The sequence below is a fragment of the Phyllostomus hastatus genome, unplaced genomic scaffold, assembly GCF_019186645.2.
Source record: "Phyllostomus hastatus isolate PE091 unplaced genomic scaffold, TTU_PhHast_1.1 phas_contig_17, whole genome shotgun sequence".
In the NCBI taxonomy this organism is placed as follows: Eukaryota; Metazoa; Chordata; class Mammalia; order Chiroptera; family Phyllostomidae; genus Phyllostomus; species Phyllostomus hastatus.
In genome coordinates, this window is record NW_025333664.1 from 943084 (window position 1) to 959201 (window position 16118).

Here is a 16118-nt window from a genome sequence, read left to right on the forward strand (position 1 = left end):
GGCCCGAGAGTGGGGGAGCGGGAGCAGCCTCTGGGAAGAAACCCGAAAGGGCTGCACGAGGCTGCCTGTGGGCCAGCTCGGGAGGCCCAGCACCCCCCCCCCACCTCCGGCCGGCGAACAGGCCCTGCCCTTCCCAGGAGAGGCGCGGGGGGGGGGGGCGGCCTCATTCCTTCCCCCGCCCTGCTCTGAGACGGACCGTCTGCCCCGCACAGGTCTCCGCGGGGCTGCTCCGGACTCCCCACCCTGTGCGTGAGCGCCTCCTGCTGGAGGAAGAGGGGACGCCGCCCCTGGGGGCAGCAGGGAGCGACAGACTCGGACACGACGGAGGAGACACAGAACTGGCGAGCGTGTCATATTGCTTAGTCCAGCGTCGCTGGGGCGGCGTCTGGGGAGCCTCGCCGCTGGGAAACGCCCCTCACGGGAGGGCTCCCCGCTCCGCACGCTCGGGGGACGCCCTGCGCCAGCCCCACCCCGCCGAGACCAGGCGCACAGTCCTCCCAAAGGGCACCTTTTGGAGCCCGTTCTGCTTTGTCTACACCTGGCCCGGTTAACCCTTTCCTTCCCGAGGAATGCCGATGAAGACCCGCCGTCTTCCTTCCAGAGAGAGGCCTGCTCCGAGTCTTGCACTCGTCCCACCCCTTCCGGGCTCAGAGAGGCCTCTCCTCGTGGAGGAGCAGGAGCTAAACACCGCCCCTCGAGGCCGAGGGCCCCTGGGGTCACCCCGAACTTCCCAGCTCCAGGACCACCTGCGGGCGTCCCAGCTGCGGAGAAGCCCCCGCTGCGGCACATGCCGACCGAGGAAGTGCGGAAGGGCCGGGAGTCCCAACCAGCCTGGCGGTGCTCCGAGGAGGGTGTGCTCTACGGCCCCCGCGGCAGCACTGACGGACGCAGGGAGCCAGTGCGCACGGGCACCCCTCTCCCGTCGCAGAGGGACCTGCCAGCCGCGGGCGCCGGCTCTGGGCCCATCCCCAGCTGGGGGCACCTGCGGCTCAAGCCCCAGCACAGCCCCTGACACGGGCAGCAGCCCCTGACGGGGGAAGAAGCTGCAGCTCCAGGGGGCCCGGGGTCCTGCTGAAATCGGTCGGGAAGTCGGTGACGAGAGTCCAGTCTCCTGAGTTCAGCTCCAGGGGCCGTCCTGCCAGCAGGGACCTGCCCGGGGAGGCCTGGTCTCTCAGCGAAATTTCCGACCCAGGGGTCGGCCACGAAGGGCCGTGCAGAGGACGGCGAGACAATAAGGAGAGGCGAGGTCTGCGGCAACGAGGAGGATCCCGACCCTGGCTCTGGATGGGGGCTCGGCCTGGCCCCGTGTGGTCACAGCTGACTGGGACTTTTTTCCAGGATGAAATAAATCTGGATTTTTATATATAGAAGTTTCCCGTGTTTACAACATGGCGGGGGGCGGGGCACGCCTGTGTGCAGCCTCTGGTCTCGCTGTTCTCGGACCAGGGGTCTTGGGCAGGGGGCACAGCGGTGCCCGGAGCTGCCAGGGGCGGTGGCCTCTCTCTGGCCTCTGTCGGGGCTTCCAGGGCCCGTCTGGGTGGCCCCAGCCCTGATGGGAGCTTCTTGGCAGAGGAGTCGAGACAAAACACGTGTGCCCGTCCTAGGCTGTGCCTGGCTCCAGCGCCGCCAGGAAAGGGCAAGCTGTGCGCCACACACCCCTCCGCACACGCCTCCCTGGGCTGGCCGGGTGGGCCACCAGGTGCTGAAAGCCCAGCCCCAGCGGGGCGGGAAGAGAGGGGAGCTGCCCCGGGGGGTTGGCAGCCGCCTCTGACGCCTCCCTGTCCGCGTGCTGGGCGCGCTCCCCAGCCCACCCGATGCCAGCAGCCCCTTATCTCCCCTCCCCAGGAAGCAGAGCCAGGGCAGGGGCCCAGGGGCTGGGACGCCCGCCCGCGTCTGCAGCAGGAGACGGAGACGCCGCCCCCCGCAAACGACCCATCTGAGAGACGTCCCAGCTGCGGCGGCGCCGGCGGCAGGGAAATTCTTTGCGCATGAGGAATGGGCGGGCGGCTCGGCGGCAGGCGCAGCCTGGGACAGCGGAGGAGGCGGCTGGAGCCCGCAGCCCTTGGGGGTCAGCACGAGTGAGGGGCGTCCACCAGCCTGCAGCCCCGCCCTCCAGACCCGGGGCAGGGGTCATCGGCTGGGCACCTGCCCCAGTGAGTCCTGGGCAGCCTGGGACCCGGAACTCGGTCCCATCCGGACGCTGGGGGTCCCGTTGCAGCCCGGGGGCTGACCAGGGGGTCCAGGCGGGAGCCGCAGGGCTCTGGGAGAGCCGGGGTGCTACTGAGACAGGGGTGCTGGGGCCTTTGTCACCGTCGCTCATAAGCTGGGGGCCAAGGTCGCCCCCACCCACGGAGAGCAGCCACTGCCCAGCGACGGCTCGGCGGGAAGTGCGGACAATGGCGTTGCCGCCACAGGAGCGGGTCCCCCGGGCCTGCTGGGTGGGGGTGAGGGACCACTCGGAGACTTTAGAGGCCCCCCAGCTGATGTCACTCTGGAGACGGGAAGGGCCGGGGGGGGGGGGCACGGGCTTCCTGTCTGAGCTCCCGGGGCTGCCTGAAGGCTCCGTGCCCAGGAGGCGGCGGTGTCACCACGCGCGTGCTCATGAGGGTGCCCGAGAGTGCCCGCGGGCTCACGTTTGGGGGTTTGTCGAGGGTGACACCCCCAACACCCTGGGCAGCAGCTCCCCACCCAGGCCTCGGGCAGGCTGGGCTCCCCAGTTTGGGGCAGGGCCTCTCCCCAGGAGCGCGGCCCACGCACAGACTCTGGCACTCAGCCCTGAGGACCCCGCCCCCCTCCCCGGGGGCCCCGAGTGACACTGCGCACACCGGACTGAGGAGCGGCGCCCGAGGCGAGGGGCGAGGGGACACCAGGAGTCCGGACCCTGGCCTTCCCACCCGAGTGGCTTGGTGACGCCAGTCAGCGCCTGCCACTGAGCCCAGGGCAGCGGGTTAGGGCAGTGGCCGCCCCGAAGCCGGAGCAGCTGACCCCCAGGCGACAGGCAAACAGCGCAGTCACAGAGGATGCAGTGCCGTGGCTCCTGCAGTCCAGGTGGGACCTCGTGGGCACGCAGGGTCACGGGCCGCAGGTGTCCTGGTTCAGCCCAGAACTGGAGTGTGCCGGCTCGTGGCCACCCCAGCCGGCCAGGGCTGTCCACGCCCCTCATGTCGCCACAGGAGCCAGAGGCCCCACGGTGGGCCCAGCCCTGTGCACCCTCCAGCCTCCCGCCCCCTGTCCCTGCCCCCACGTGTCCGCCCGCGGGTGAGCCTTTCACAGAAGCCCCTGGGCCTGGAGGCCACTCGCAAACATTCCTCCACGTGACAGGACATGGACCACACGCTCCCACCAACCGGGAGGCGGACCTGCGTGACGACAGCTCCCCGAAAACAGACCTGCCTTCGGCCCCTGCCCAGGGGACCCCTCTCCACGTGCGCTCTCTGGTGGCCTGGCCGGCGAGGGCCTGCCAGCGCGGGGCTTTGAAAGCAGGTTGGGTTTCCCAGACGACGCGGCGCCCGTGAGCGCGGCCGCCAGCCCGGGGCCCCGGCCGGGTCGTCCCCAGGGCAGGCTGTTTACAAGGTCCGGCGTCGCCTGTTCACGAACTCCCAAGAGCCAGGGAGCCGGCGAGCACCGCTGTCACCCCCGCTGGACAGGTGAACGGAGGCACAGCCAGAACAGCAAGTCGCCGGAGGTCCCACGGCCCGGAGCCGGCGCGGCGGAGCCCGGAAGAAGGTGGGACTGCTGTCCCCAGGCCCAGAGCTCCCCTCGGGGCCCCGCGTCTGCTGGCGGGGGTGGGGGGGGGGCAGAAAGGGACGGACCCAGCCATGACAGAGCCCGATGCGGCACAGGGGCAGGACCAGAGGAGGGGGCGTGGGGGAGGCCACAGGCAGAAGGGGCCTGGCGCGCTGGGCCTTGAGGGGTGTGTAGGAGTTCAGCAGGTGGAGCCGAGGGCAAAGGGAGGGCCCTTCACGCTAGGGAGCGGCGAGGGCACAGGCCGAGGGGAGCAGCAGGCTTGTGGCCGGACCGGCCAGCGGGGACAGCGGGCTCCCTCCTGGGGGGCAAGGGGGGCCTGGCAGCACCGTGGAGGGTGACAGGGTCCTTGAGTATCACACAGTGACTTGTTGGGTGGGGGCTGGGTAGGTGCGTGGGCGGAGGGACCTTGGCTTTGTACTCGCGGCCGAGATGCCTCTCTCTGTGGTTCACGCAGGAAGGCGTCTGTGGAGGGGTCCTGCTGCCAGGACAGACCCCCCCGCCCCGTTCCTGTGGCGGGGGGCTGGAGGGGAGGCCGGGTGCCCAGCCCGAGGGATGCGGAAACACCGCCAGCAGCCGTGAGCGCATCCCCTGCCTGCAGGGCCGTGGCACGGGACAGGGGACAGGAACGGAGGCCAGAGGAGCCCGTACAGCCCCCTGCGGGGGGGGGCCTCCCCCAGACAGAGACCCCAGCTCCTGCCTCTGCACCCCCCGCCACCTCTCCCCCGGAAACAGTGTTGGCTTTTTAACTGTCAAAACACGTCCCACTCAGAAATGTGTTCATGCAGAAAGAGTGACCAGAAACCACCGCCTCAGGCCTGCCGTTGCGGTCTGCGTCTGTTTCAGTCACCTCGTTCGCTTCCTCGCTGTGTGACCTTGGACGGGTTGGCCAGCCTCTCTGTGCTGTTTCCTCAGCTGTAGTGGGCCTCTGGAGACAGAGAACTAAATAGGCACAGCAGGGGGCAAAGCACAGCCCCCCCACTGCAGGCCGGGGCTTGCTCTTCCAGCCTCCCCCGGGGCCCCCCAGGACCCCCGTTTGCTGCAGATCTTTCCTTTTGCTCTGGGACTATTTTCAGGGGAGGGGGTGTCTCAGCCCCCAGCAAGCCAGTCCCCCCGCTGTCCCCCGCCCCGGCCCCCAGGCTGGCTGCGCACCTTCCTCTGGCATGTGAGCTCTCTGGGTCACCTGGGCTGGGAGGGCCCTGGGGCGGAGCTCAGCCCCCTCCACTGGCCGGCGGCCTTGCCAGGGCGGGAGGCTGCCCTGCAGGGGGTGGGGCCAGGAGGGCCTGTCCGAGCGGGGGAACAGCGAGTGGGGGGAGCAGGAACCCCGGGAGTCCCACCCAGCCCCCTGGGCCGGGGCCTGAGGGCGGGGGAGGACGGAGCGGCCGCTGGGGGGGAAGGGGGGACCCTGACCGCACCGAAGGACCCCCTTCCGGGCTCTTCTTCCCAATGGCCCACGTGGGGTCCCCGCCGAGCCCTGATTGGGGACCCTGTTTGGCACCTTCCAGAACACTCCACCCTGGACGCCTCCATGGGCACCCGCACCTGCCCACTGTCCTCCAGCAGGGAGTCGGGCCACCCCGCCCCTCCGGGGCCCACAGCGCCCGGGAGTCCAGCGCCTGGGAGTCCAGCCCCCCGAGGAGGCGACCCTGGCCCCAGACGGAGTTCCCTGCACCCAGGGCCCTGAGCAAAGAGCCGGCTGCTGCAAACGGAAAACACTCAGGGCACCAAGCTCTGCGGACGGCCGAGGGCGGCCCTACGAGCCCTGGCCCCACCCTCAGGGCGGCGGCTCAGGGAGCCCAGCAGGGCGGGGGCCCAGCTTGACCTCGGCCGAGCTGAGCTGAGGCCACTGGGCCACCCCGCTGCCACCCAGGGGGCACCTCCAGGACTCCCAGTCCCCAGAGGACAGGCGAATGAAAGTCCCACCTACCGGTGGGGCTGGAGTCTGGGCTGGGGCCTCGCGCAAAGCCGGTGGTGCGTCCGGCCGGGCCTGACAACCCCCCCTCCACGCCCCCAGCTCCCTCAGTCTGGGAACACGACCCGCAGGTGCCTTGCTTGGGCGGAAACTGAGGAACCTGTGCGACTCCCGCCGAGGTCGCGCCCGCAGCGGCCGTCGCACACCCAGTACCGGTCTAGGGACACTGAGGCCCGCGGTCCCCATGGAAACCGGATCCCTGCGCTGGGTCCGGACCCCAGGGGCGCAGTGACCCGGCCCCACCGCCGGGTGTCCCTGAGCGCAGCGCGCACTCATCCACAGGCACGGAAGCGTGCGCCAGGCCAGCCTCGCAGAACCCGGGCTGGCGAGGAAGGCGGGTGGGGCTCCGCGACCCCCCCCCCCCGCAACAAATTTAGAGTAGTGTCCGCGCCCTCACTGTCCCGGGTGTCGCGGAGCATGGGCCGGCCCCCTGTTGTCTGCGCTGGCTGGGACGCAGCGCGGGTGCCAAGCGCCCTGCGCCCTCGTCGCCTTCCCTGCGCAGCCCGGCGGGCCCGGCCTGCGCGAGTCACGTGGCGCCGCGGCCGCAGCCCCAGCGCTGACCCCGCGGGGAGGGAGCTCAGGGCGCAGGCAGGGAAGGGGCGGCGCGGCGGGGGCGGGCCGGGGCGGGGCGGCCGGAGTGCCCGGGATTCCCTGCGGAGCGGCGCGGGCTCCGGCGCCCAGTCTGCAGACCGCCTGTCACCGGGCCGCCTCGACCGCCGCGCCCTCGGGGCCTCGCGGCTTGGCGCCTTCTCCCAGCTCCGCGGAGCCCCCGCGCCCAGGCCCTGCGCCCTGCGCACGGGGGCCTGACCCGCCGCTTTTTCTCAGCCCCCGCGGATCCCACGCCGGGAACCTCGGAAGCCCGGACAGGGGAGGAGGTGAGCTCGGCGCTCGGCTGCACCGGGACTGCCCTCGCTGTCCTGCCCCGCGGTCCGGACCCGTCCCCAAAACGGCCGGCTAGAAACTGGGGAGCGCAGCCCGAGGGGCAGCACCCACCAGGCGGCGGGGGCACACCGCGGCCGCGACCTCGACGCCCGCCCTCTTCCCCGCAGGTCACGACCGCCCCCGGGAAGATGTACCAGAGCCTGGCGCTGGCCCCGAGTCCCGGCCAGGCCGCGTACGCGGACTCGGGCGCCTTTCTGCACGCGCCGGGCGCCGCCTCCCCGGTGTTCGTGCCGCCGGCGCGCGTCCCCTCCGTGCTGCCCTACCTGCCGCCGTGTGAGCCGGGCCCCCAGCCCTCCGCGCTCGCAGCGCACCCCGGCTGGGCGCAGGCGGCCTCGGCGGACTCCTCGGCCTTCGGCTCCGGCAGCCCGCACCCACCGGCCTCCCAGCCGGCCGGGGCCGCCGGCTTCTCCTTCCCGCACAGCGCCCCGGGGCCGGGCGGTGGCGGCGCGGGGCAGGGCGCGCTGCTGGCTCGAGATCAGTACCCGAGCCCGCTCGGGCGGCCTGCGGGCGCCGCATACCCCACCGCCTACCCGGCCTACGTGAGCGCCGAGGTGGCCCCGCCCTGGGCCTCCGGACCCTTCGAGGGCAGCCTGCTGCACAGCCTCCAGAGCCGCCCCGCTGGCTTCCCTGGCCGCAGAGCCACCTTGGGTGAGTGCGGGGCTGCGGGGGCTCCACTGGGGCCTCGTGGGTCCCTGGGCGCAACCTGCTCCGGGAAGGGCAGGGCTGTCCAGGCCGGCGGGGTCGCTCGGCTGCATGGGGGCCAGGCAGCGAGGCCACAGCCTCCCCCGCCCCCCCCCCCAGGTGAGAGACCCGGGTCCTGAACTCCTCTCCCGCGTCGGAAGGCCCCGTGTCAGCGCCCCTGCCCTTCCGCTCCCGGTGGCGCCGTGCTAGAGCCCACCTGGGGGAGCCCACCTGGGGGAGCCCACCTGGGGAGAGCCCACCTGGGGAAGGCTGTTGTGGAAAGTTCGGGACGTGGTTCTACAGAGTTCAGGTCACCGGCGTCTTGAAGGAAGCTGCCACCTTTGTTTCTGTCCCAGAGTGTTTACGTGTTCTGGCGTGAGACCTGGCCGCCGTGCCGCCCTGCCGTGAATTTGGATAATCGGGCTCCAGGGCCCCGTTCCCGCGGAGCTGGAGTCGGGGTCACTGACACTCTCTCACCCCGAGGCCCCTGTGTGCTGCCCTCAGGGCCGCTCCGGCCACCCCTCCTGCCGCCACGGGGCAGCCTCACGGCTGCACCCCAGAGCAGCCTTCCATGCCGCCGCCTCCTCCCCCTCCTCGCCAGGCCCCAGGACGTGGGTCGCTCTGCCCCGCGAGCCCACCCTGGCCGGGCGATGACTGATCCCCGCCCTGCCCCCTGCCCCCCCCCCCACCTTGCGTGGCCCGGGCCCAGCAAGCCCGGGGGCTCCACAGTCCCGGGTGCTCCGCCCCAGGGCCCAGGGAGGCCAAACCGAGCTGCCTCCCGCGGGTGCCAACAGTACAGCCCCTGGTTCTCGTAGGGTCTCTGCACCCGGCCCTTCCGATCCTCCTGCTCTGCAGAGGGCAAGGCCCTCGGGCCCCCTCCCCCAGCCCGGGTGGACGCCCCCGCCTCCCAGGGCATCAGAGTGACAGGCCTCGGTCCCGGACCCCCGGACCCTGTCTTCCTCCCTGAGGTTTAGATTGTGGAACCCCCCCCCCGGGCTAAACCAGCCCTAGGGGTGTTCACGCTCCCACAAACTGCCCCGCACGCCATCTTCAAGTCAGATAAAACACATTTCACAACACAACACACGGGAGGCCCAAACCGAAAGGGCAGAAAGCGCCGCAGACGCCCCCCGGCCCCGGGGACGGGGGACAGCCGGAGCCCGGCCCCACGCGCTGCCCGCCCGTCCTGCAGTGCCCGACTTCCTGGAGGAGTTCCCCGGCGAGGGGCGCGAGTGCGTCAACTGCGGGGCCCTGTCCACGCCGCTGTGGCGCCGGGACGGCACCAGCCACTACCTGTGCAACGCCTGCGGCCTCTACCACAAGATGAACGGCGTCAACCGGCCGCTCGTGCGGCCCCAGAAGCGCCTGGTGAGTGCGGGCGGCCGGAGTGGGGTGGGGGGAGGAGGAGGAGGAGGAGGAGGCGGCCAGCAGTCCCGGGGCGGCCGGTGGCGCCGCAGCCCCCCACGCACTCGGGGTCTGGGGGTCCCGGGAGCCCTGGGCGCCGTGAGGGGAGCGCTGTGGGGGGGCCGGGCCGGCGGGGAAGACAGCACTGCCCGGCTGGCGTGGCAGGAAGGGACGAAAGACCTGCTTCCTGCGCTGGAGGCCGCGGGGAGCTCAGCCTGGGGCCCCCAGGGTGACCGGGGTGGGGTGGCGAGCTTCTTGTCTGGCTGGTGGTGACGGCACCAGGGGACCTGGGGGGGGCGGCCCGGAGGGGAGAGTGGGCGCTGCGTTGGAGGACGTGGGAGGCCCCTTGCCGCCGGACCGGGGAGCACTCCGTGCCAGGCCCTGCTGGGTGGGGACCGGGCCGGGCCCAGGGCTGCTCGGCGGCTGCCAGGGCTGAGCTTGTTTTCACTTTTGGTTCCTCCTGTCGTGCGGCCGGCGGGAGTCGGGGACTGCGAGCCGGACCTTTGCCCCAGGCGGGGCAGGGTCCCCAGAAGTCACCGAGCTCTGCCCACCCGTCTGCAGGCAGACTCTGACGTTCGCTGAAGTTTGTAAACAAGCGGAAGGGCCCGCTTGGGTTTCGAACTGTCTGCGGCAGCGAGGCCTGGGTGGGGGTGCAGCAGCCGCCGGTCTAACACTCGCTGGCTCCCTCGCGCCCTGTCACGGCCGGCCAGCTGGTTCTGGCTGGTTCCGGCTGGTTCCGGTGCATCAGGCCCTGGCAGGGGGGGAGAGCCGGGCTGGTCTCCGGCCGACACTGTGGGGCGACCCAGCCAGCCTGTACGGTGGCCTTTCTGGGCTTGGGGGTGCGCAGCTGCAGGCCCGTCCTGGGAACAGAGGATCCCCCACCTGCCCCCGGCCCCGACACCCCCGGCTGTGGGAGCACCAGGCTCCTGCCCCGAGACCTGCACCGGGCAGGAACGGCGCTGGGCCACCTGGGTCTGGCCGCTCCAAGGCGGCCACTGTCTCTCCCCCAGCTCGGGCCTGCGGCCTGGGCCCTGTGGGTCCCCAGCCACACCGTGCCGCTCGGAGAGGGGGCCCCATGGAGCCCACGTCACCCCACGCTCCGGTCTCCCCCTGCGTTCATGCCCCTGCTCCGCCCCCCACGTCCCGTACTGGCCGGTGCCTGGTGTGGCCCTCACTGGTGGGGAAACTGAGGCTAAGAGGGGCAGGGTCCTGGGGGACTGCGACCCAGACCTTCTGACCCCAGGCCCAAAACGGGGTGCCTGGACACATGGGCCTCCAGAACAGGAAGGTGTCCCCACCCTTTGCAGGGCTCACCCCCCGGCAGAAAGTCCCTGGCATGTGTGTTGGGTGGGGGGCAGGGGGGGCTGCTATCGAAGCTTTGGGGCGTGCATCCTCACAACAGCCGGCAACGAATCCGGGGCTGGCGGGGGGGCCGCTTCCCCGGGCTCACAGCGGGCAGGTGGCAAACCTGGGCACACAGCAGGGGTGCCCGCCCCCGGGGCCCCTCTGTCCCCCTCCGGCCCAGCCCCCTGCCCTGGGTCTCCCGACCGGGCCCTGGGAGGCGGGGCCAGGAGCCGTCCCCGTGCCTGCACCGAAGGCTGAATGAGCCAGCCCCGCAGAGCGCCGGGGCCTCGGCCGGCCCCGAGCACCGTCGCGTCCGGGCGCTTGGCCTGCTGAGGCCTCGGGTGCTCGTCTGGGCCACACGGGGTGACTCAGACGCCCACTGAGGCGGAGCGTTCTGTGAGACCGCTCATGTCCCCAGGGCCACAGGCCACGGAGGGCGGACCGTCCCCACCCCTGTATCCAGGCCCGCGCAGACCCGAGTCTGTTTGCCGAGTGGGTAGAGGTCAGGGGGCTTCCCTGTCCCCCCTCCCCGAGCAGGCTCCTCGGGGTTCACTCTGACTGGCATTGGGGGGCCCCACCTGGCCTTTAGGGAGGGCGGCCGGCCCCTGTGGCTGGTCCTGGCGGCGGGGCGGGGGGGGGGACGACACGCTCGCATAGAAACCCGGAGACTCGCACAGGGTCCTGAGACCACAGCTCGGTCCACCGGGCTCCCCGCCACACAGAGGCTGCCAGTGACCCCGGACTGGCCCCCACTTCCGTGCCTCCCTGTCCCTGCATGGGGCCAGGCCTGATGCCCCAGGAGGGGCCTCCCTGGGAAGAACCCGCCCTGACCTCCTAAACGATCAGAATGCCCCCAAAGCTGGTCGCCAAGGACACGGGAACACAGCAGTGAGGACCTGCCCCCCGTCCCCCGTCCCCCGCCCCCCGCCCTGCAGCTGGTGTCTGTGTTGCTTCTGGTCACCCGCAGGCCGGGGCGCACCTCTGCCCCAGGCCACCCCGGGGGGCCTCCCCGCTGGCCTGCTCGTAGGGCTCAGGGCACTGCAGCCCCAGCCGCCGCCCCCACCAACAGGGGAGCCCACAGCCAAGGCCAGGGGGCCACAGGTTTATTGGTCCGCGGGGGCCCTGGTTCCAGAGCCGGGAAGGGCCTGGCCGTGCGTGTGCGGGGCCCGGCGTCCTTGCTGAGGGAGTCGGACCTTGACTGGGGCCCCGGGCGCCCCGGCCCAGCGGGTGCTCCTTCCAGCCCAGCCTGGCCTTGCCTGGCGGCCTCTCGTCCCTGCGGAGTGTGAAGCGTGCCCTGAGCCCCGGGACGAGGCTCCATCCCTCGGCGCGTCCCCCACACCCAGCGCCTGTGCCCAAGAGGTGGGGGGGCCTGTTCAAAACCAGAGCCACGGTTGGAGGCTGCCGAACGTGGGACCTGCAGGCTCCCCGCCTTCCCCCAGCGGCCCTGCTCCCCCCCCCGCCGGCACCCCCTCCCTGCCGCCCCCACCCTGACTGCCCTGGATGTCCCAGCGCTGGGGTGGCCTGCTGCAGCCAGCAGCCTTTGAAGTTCCACTTAAAAAAAAAAAAAACACTGGAAAAGAAAACAAAGGCAGCCCAGCGGCCTGGCGGGCAGGGGCCGGACGGAGCGCGGCCGCCCGGCTGTGGGTCCCGCGGGGCCGCCGGAGGCTCGGGGACGAGTCCCCGCCGCGTGTCCTGCTGCGGGGCGGTCCTGCCCACTCGGGGAGCACCAGGGCCCTCGGCGCCTCTGAGACTCAGTGTCCCCTCTGTGAGTCGAGTCTGGTGAGGGGGGAGGGCAAGGCCAACGAGCAAACGCTTTGGATTTTTTCCGTTATTCCCCTGCCCCCGTTTTCTTAATTTTAGCTTAATTTCCCATTTCTTTTTTTAAAAAAATGTATCGTCTGTTTTCCATCACCATGGAGCCCCGGTCCACCCCCCTCCCTGCAATCACGGCACCAGGACCTGTGCCCACGGGTCCTTTCTCCTTCCTGCTCGACCTCTCCACCCCCAGCCTTCCCCGGTCTCCGGTTTCTTCCCTGGGACCCGTCCTCCCGGTAAAGAGATTCAGACGCGGCCCGCAGGTGTCCCCTGGCACTCCCGGGGTTCAGGGGCCAGGTCCGCGGGCTTGGGGGAGGCTGTTTTTCCTCGCACACGGATTCTGCACCCAGGCCACCTGCGGTGGGGGCCCCCTGTGTGTGCCAAGCTTCCGGCCCCTGAGGGGCAGACGGGGGGAGGCGGGGTGGGAGCGGGGAGGGGGGGCCGTGTCCAGTACGAGCGGCTGCTTTCCCGACCAGGGGAGGCCGTGGCCACGGGCTTCCGGTGGAGGGGCGTTCACAGGGCCTGGGCTTCCGTGGGAGCTGGTGCCTGGTACGGAGGCTCCCGACAGGCCCCCGCGGGCCCTCCCAGGCCACTCGCAGGGGCCAACTGGTGCCCTTGACCGCTGGCCACAGCCTAGGGGACGCGGTGGTCAGCCAGCCTGGCTACACACAGTCGTTGCAGGGGGAAGGGCCCTCGAGACGGCTGACAGATGGGGAAACTGAGGCTGGCCCCCCTGCTGACCCCTAACCCTCCGGGCCACGTCCGCCTCCATCCGTCCTCCTCCGGCCACGCCCAGCACCGGGTCACACTGGCCTCCCCTGTCCACAGTCCTCCACCCGCCGTGCCGGCCTCTGCTGCACCAACTGCCGCACGACCAACACCACGCTGTGGCGGCGCAACGCGGACGGCGAGCCCGTGTGCAACGCCTGCGGCCTGTACACGAAGCTGCACGGGGTGAGTGGGGCCTGGCGGATGGGGCGGGGCCGGGCGGACGGGGCGGGGCCTGGTGGCAGGAGGCGGGGCCGGGTGGATGGGGCGGGGCCTGGTGGCAGGAGGCGGGGCCTGGCGGATGGGGCGGGGCCGGGCAGATGGGGCGGGGCCTGGCGGCAGGAGGCGGGGCCTGGTGGGTGGGGCGGGGCCTGGCGGGCGGGGTGGGCGGGGCTGCAGGAGACGGGGCGGGGTCTCTGGGCTGGCCCCCTCACGCAGGAGGCCTCGCACACTGTCCTTTGGCGCACCGGGACCAGAGGCTCGTCCATCGCCGTTCGGCCGGGGGCAGAGGCGGGACATTCCGTCCGCCTCTGCACGGCCCCCCGCCTCGAGGAGGGCACCAGGGGCCTCCGCAGCGCCCCCTCGGGGCTGTGAGGACGCGTGGGCTCCAGGAGCGCCTGGCCGGGTGGGCGGCGGCGCAGGGGCCTGGGGCACTGGGGGGGAGGACCCCGCCACCCACCCGGCCCGTGTCTGCCAGGTGCCGCGGCCCCTGGCGATGAAGAAGGAGAGCATCCAGACGCGGAAACGGAAGCCCAAGAGCACGGCCAAGAGCAAGGGCGCCTCAGGTGCAGGGCCAGGGCCCGCCGGCCGACCTCCAGCCCCTCCCGCCGGCTCGCGGTCTCCCTGTTGGTGCCCCACGTTCCACCATTAGAGATTCACTTGTCTGGCGCGAGCGCCGCCCCCTGAAGTGCAAGCACCCCGACTCTGCCCGCAGACCAGTCTGGTGGGGGGAGGGGCGAGGCGGGAGGGACTGACTGCACAGCCCCCGCGGCCCCCTCACTGGCTGCCAGGGTCTCCGCCAGCGTTCCTCCTCCCCTCCCAGGGTCCGCCGGCAACGGCTCGGCCTCCCAGCCGCCCTCTGTCCCCGACCCTGAGGATGCAGCGGCCGCTTTGAAACCGGAGCCCAGCCTGGCGTCCCCTACCTGCCACACGCCCAGTGTTACCTCCCAGGTAAGGCAGACGGGGTGGCTTCTGGGCCCCTCCTCAGGGAGCCCTGACCCCCTGGCCAGGTCACAGTCCCCTCGGGCCTCTCTGGGAGCGCAGGGGTGGCCACACGGCAGGTCACTGGTGCCTAGAGGTGACGCAGACCAAGAGCCCTGTGTCTGATCTCGTCGGTGCTCCCGAGGGGTCCCCCCACCCCACTCCAGGAGTGAGGGGGCCCCCCAGGGTGAGGTCTCCCGACCCCACGTGGGCCAACCTGTGTCCCTGAGTTCCCACGCGTCCCCCGTCCCCCCTGCAGGCCTCCAGCCAGACGGAGGAGCCCCTGGGCCCCAGCCACTTGGAGTTCAAGTTCGAGCCCGAGGACTTCGCCTTCCCCTCTGCGGCCCTGGGCCCCCAGGCTGGCCTCGGGGGAGCCCTGCGCCAGGAGGCCTGGTGTGCGCTGGCCTTGGCCTAGACCCCAGTCACCCGCCAGACCCACCTCGTTGCCTGTGCTGCTCCAGCCCAGGGGACAGCCCGCCGGGCCCACCCGCCAGGAGGGACAGGAGCCAGCAGGACATCCAGGCGCTGTACTGCCCTGGGCACGTGGTGGGGAGGCCTGTCCAGGTGGCCGTCAGGCCCCAGGCAGGAGGAAAGCACGGGGACGGAGACTGGAGCCCCTCCCCACAGCAGGGGACCCCCAAGCACTGCAGGAGGCTCGGCACCACGCTGACGGGGGCGCCCACAGCCGCCCTGGCCTCCGTGGTCCACGCTCGCCACCGTCACCTGTGCGGGGGGCAGCCGTCGGAACGACCCCCGGCTGTTGCACACCCAGCGTCAGGCGTGGAGCGGCCAGGGCCAGGCCACACCGGGACACCCCGGGCCTCAGGGTCCGCCCTTCCTTCGGGCTTCACCCCCGGGACAGGCGTGCCGGTCCTGCACCGTGGGGGACCCCACGCCGAGGGGAAGCCTTTCCCCGTGCAGCCACCACGCACTAGTGTGCGTGGACGGTGTTCCCGGAGGGGCAGTGAAGGACCTTGGTCTGGCCGGGTCGGTGCACGTGAGCCGCTGTGACGGGCAGACCGAGGTCCCTGAGCCCCAAGGGACCCGTCCCCGGCTTGTCCGAGGTCCCAGCAGAATTGCTCACCGCCCCCCTTTCTCCTCCCGAGGCCTCTCCCAGGGTCGGGTGACAAAGAGGCTGGTCCTGCCGGCTGGACAGCGCCCTGCCTGAGGGAGCTGGTGCGGGCTGCTCACAGCCTGCTGTCGGGGCAGCGAGAGGGAGTGGTGGGGAGTGGGGCGCACGCTCCCCAAGGCCACTGCCACGCGGACATGGACTCTGCCTTTCCCCAACACGACCCCCTGGTTTTCCCAGGGAAAGCAGAAACTGCAATTTTTATTTTTAATGTAAAGCCTTCCAATTGAAAGCTTTTTTCCTCGACTCCTAACTTGACTCAAAAATCTTTTTTTAAATTTTTATTTATTGATTTGAAAGAGAGAGAGAGAGAGACATTGATTTGTTGTTCCACTGACTCATGCGCTCGGTTCCTTCCCGTGCGTGCCCTGACCAGGGTTCGAACCCACAGCCTTGGTGTCTTGGGACGACACCCCAACCGAGCCACCCGGCCAGGGCCTGATTCAAAGCTCTTTCGAGCGCCGCGAGCGAGCTGCGGGCCGGCCCGCCCCCCGGGCCGTCCTGGCAGTCTTCCCTGGCGTCCGTCGTGGTCCAGCCGGCCCGGTGTCCGCACGGGTCTTTTAAAGACAGGCGAGGCTGTAAGAAAACACGTGAAATAAAGAGCTTGCCTTGGCCTTCCCATCCCGTCACCTGGGGGACTCCCTGGCCCTGAGGCGACAAGCCCAACCTGCAGACCGCCCCTTCCAGAGGCGCGTCCCGGGCCCCCCACTGGACCTCGGCGGCCACTCGGCATCGGGCCAGGGGCCCCTGAGGGTGTCTGCAGGCCTGGGCGCTGCCGCTAAGGAACAGGGTGCCTTCAGGGCTGCCCACCGGCCTCGTTCTACCTCTGTGAGTTGGGGATCCCCGGCCCCCCCCCCATGCGGAGCTGCGGCAGGACCCTCCCCCAAGGAGCCGGTTAAAGGCTGCATCTCAGGGCCTGGGGCTGGACTGGCGGTGGGTGGAGCCTGGGAACGGGCATGCCCCCCGCCCCCCGCAGTGCCCGCGGCGGCGGTCACACAGGGAACCAGGCAGCCGGTGCCGGACTGCAGAGGAAGCCCCCCTAGGGAGGGTCTGTCGGCGCACGGCCAGCGTCCTGCACGGGAGGGACGGGAGCAGGCGGCGTCTGCAGGGCCACACCCG

At 71.3% G+C, this 16118-nt stretch overlaps 1 protein-coding gene across 1 annotated transcript; it reads left to right on the forward strand.

Moving 5' to 3' along the window:
• Positions 1-6353: 6353 nt before the first annotated feature.
• GATA5 (GATA binding protein 5) lies at positions 6354-15458 on the forward strand. Its single transcript, XM_045833232.1, has 7 exons — positions 6354-6591; positions 6766-7306; positions 8532-8707; positions 12731-12856; positions 13368-13455; positions 13713-13840; positions 14130-15458. The coding sequence occupies exons 2-7, from the start codon at positions 6787-6789 to the stop codon at positions 14283-14285; spliced, it is 1194 nt and encodes a 397-aa protein (XP_045689188.1). The 5' UTR covers positions 6354-6591; positions 6766-6786; the 3' UTR covers positions 14286-15458.
• Positions 15459-16118: the final 660 nt, after the last annotated feature.

Bases quoted from the DNA above. Each gene is read 5' to 3' on its own strand.
- GATA5 (XM_045833232.1), top strand. From the start codon at position 6,787: ATGTACCAGAGCCTGGCGCTGGCCCCGAGTCCCGGCCAGGCCGCGTAC. The intron at 12,857-13,367 runs GTGAGTGGGGCC...CGTGTCTGCCAG, and splicing joins TGTACACGAAGCTGCACGGG to GTGCCGCGGCCCCTGGCGAT. The intron at 13,456-13,712 runs GTGCAGGGCCAG...CTCCCCTCCCAG, and splicing joins CAAGAGCAAGGGCGCCTCAG to GGTCCGCCGGCAACGGCTCG.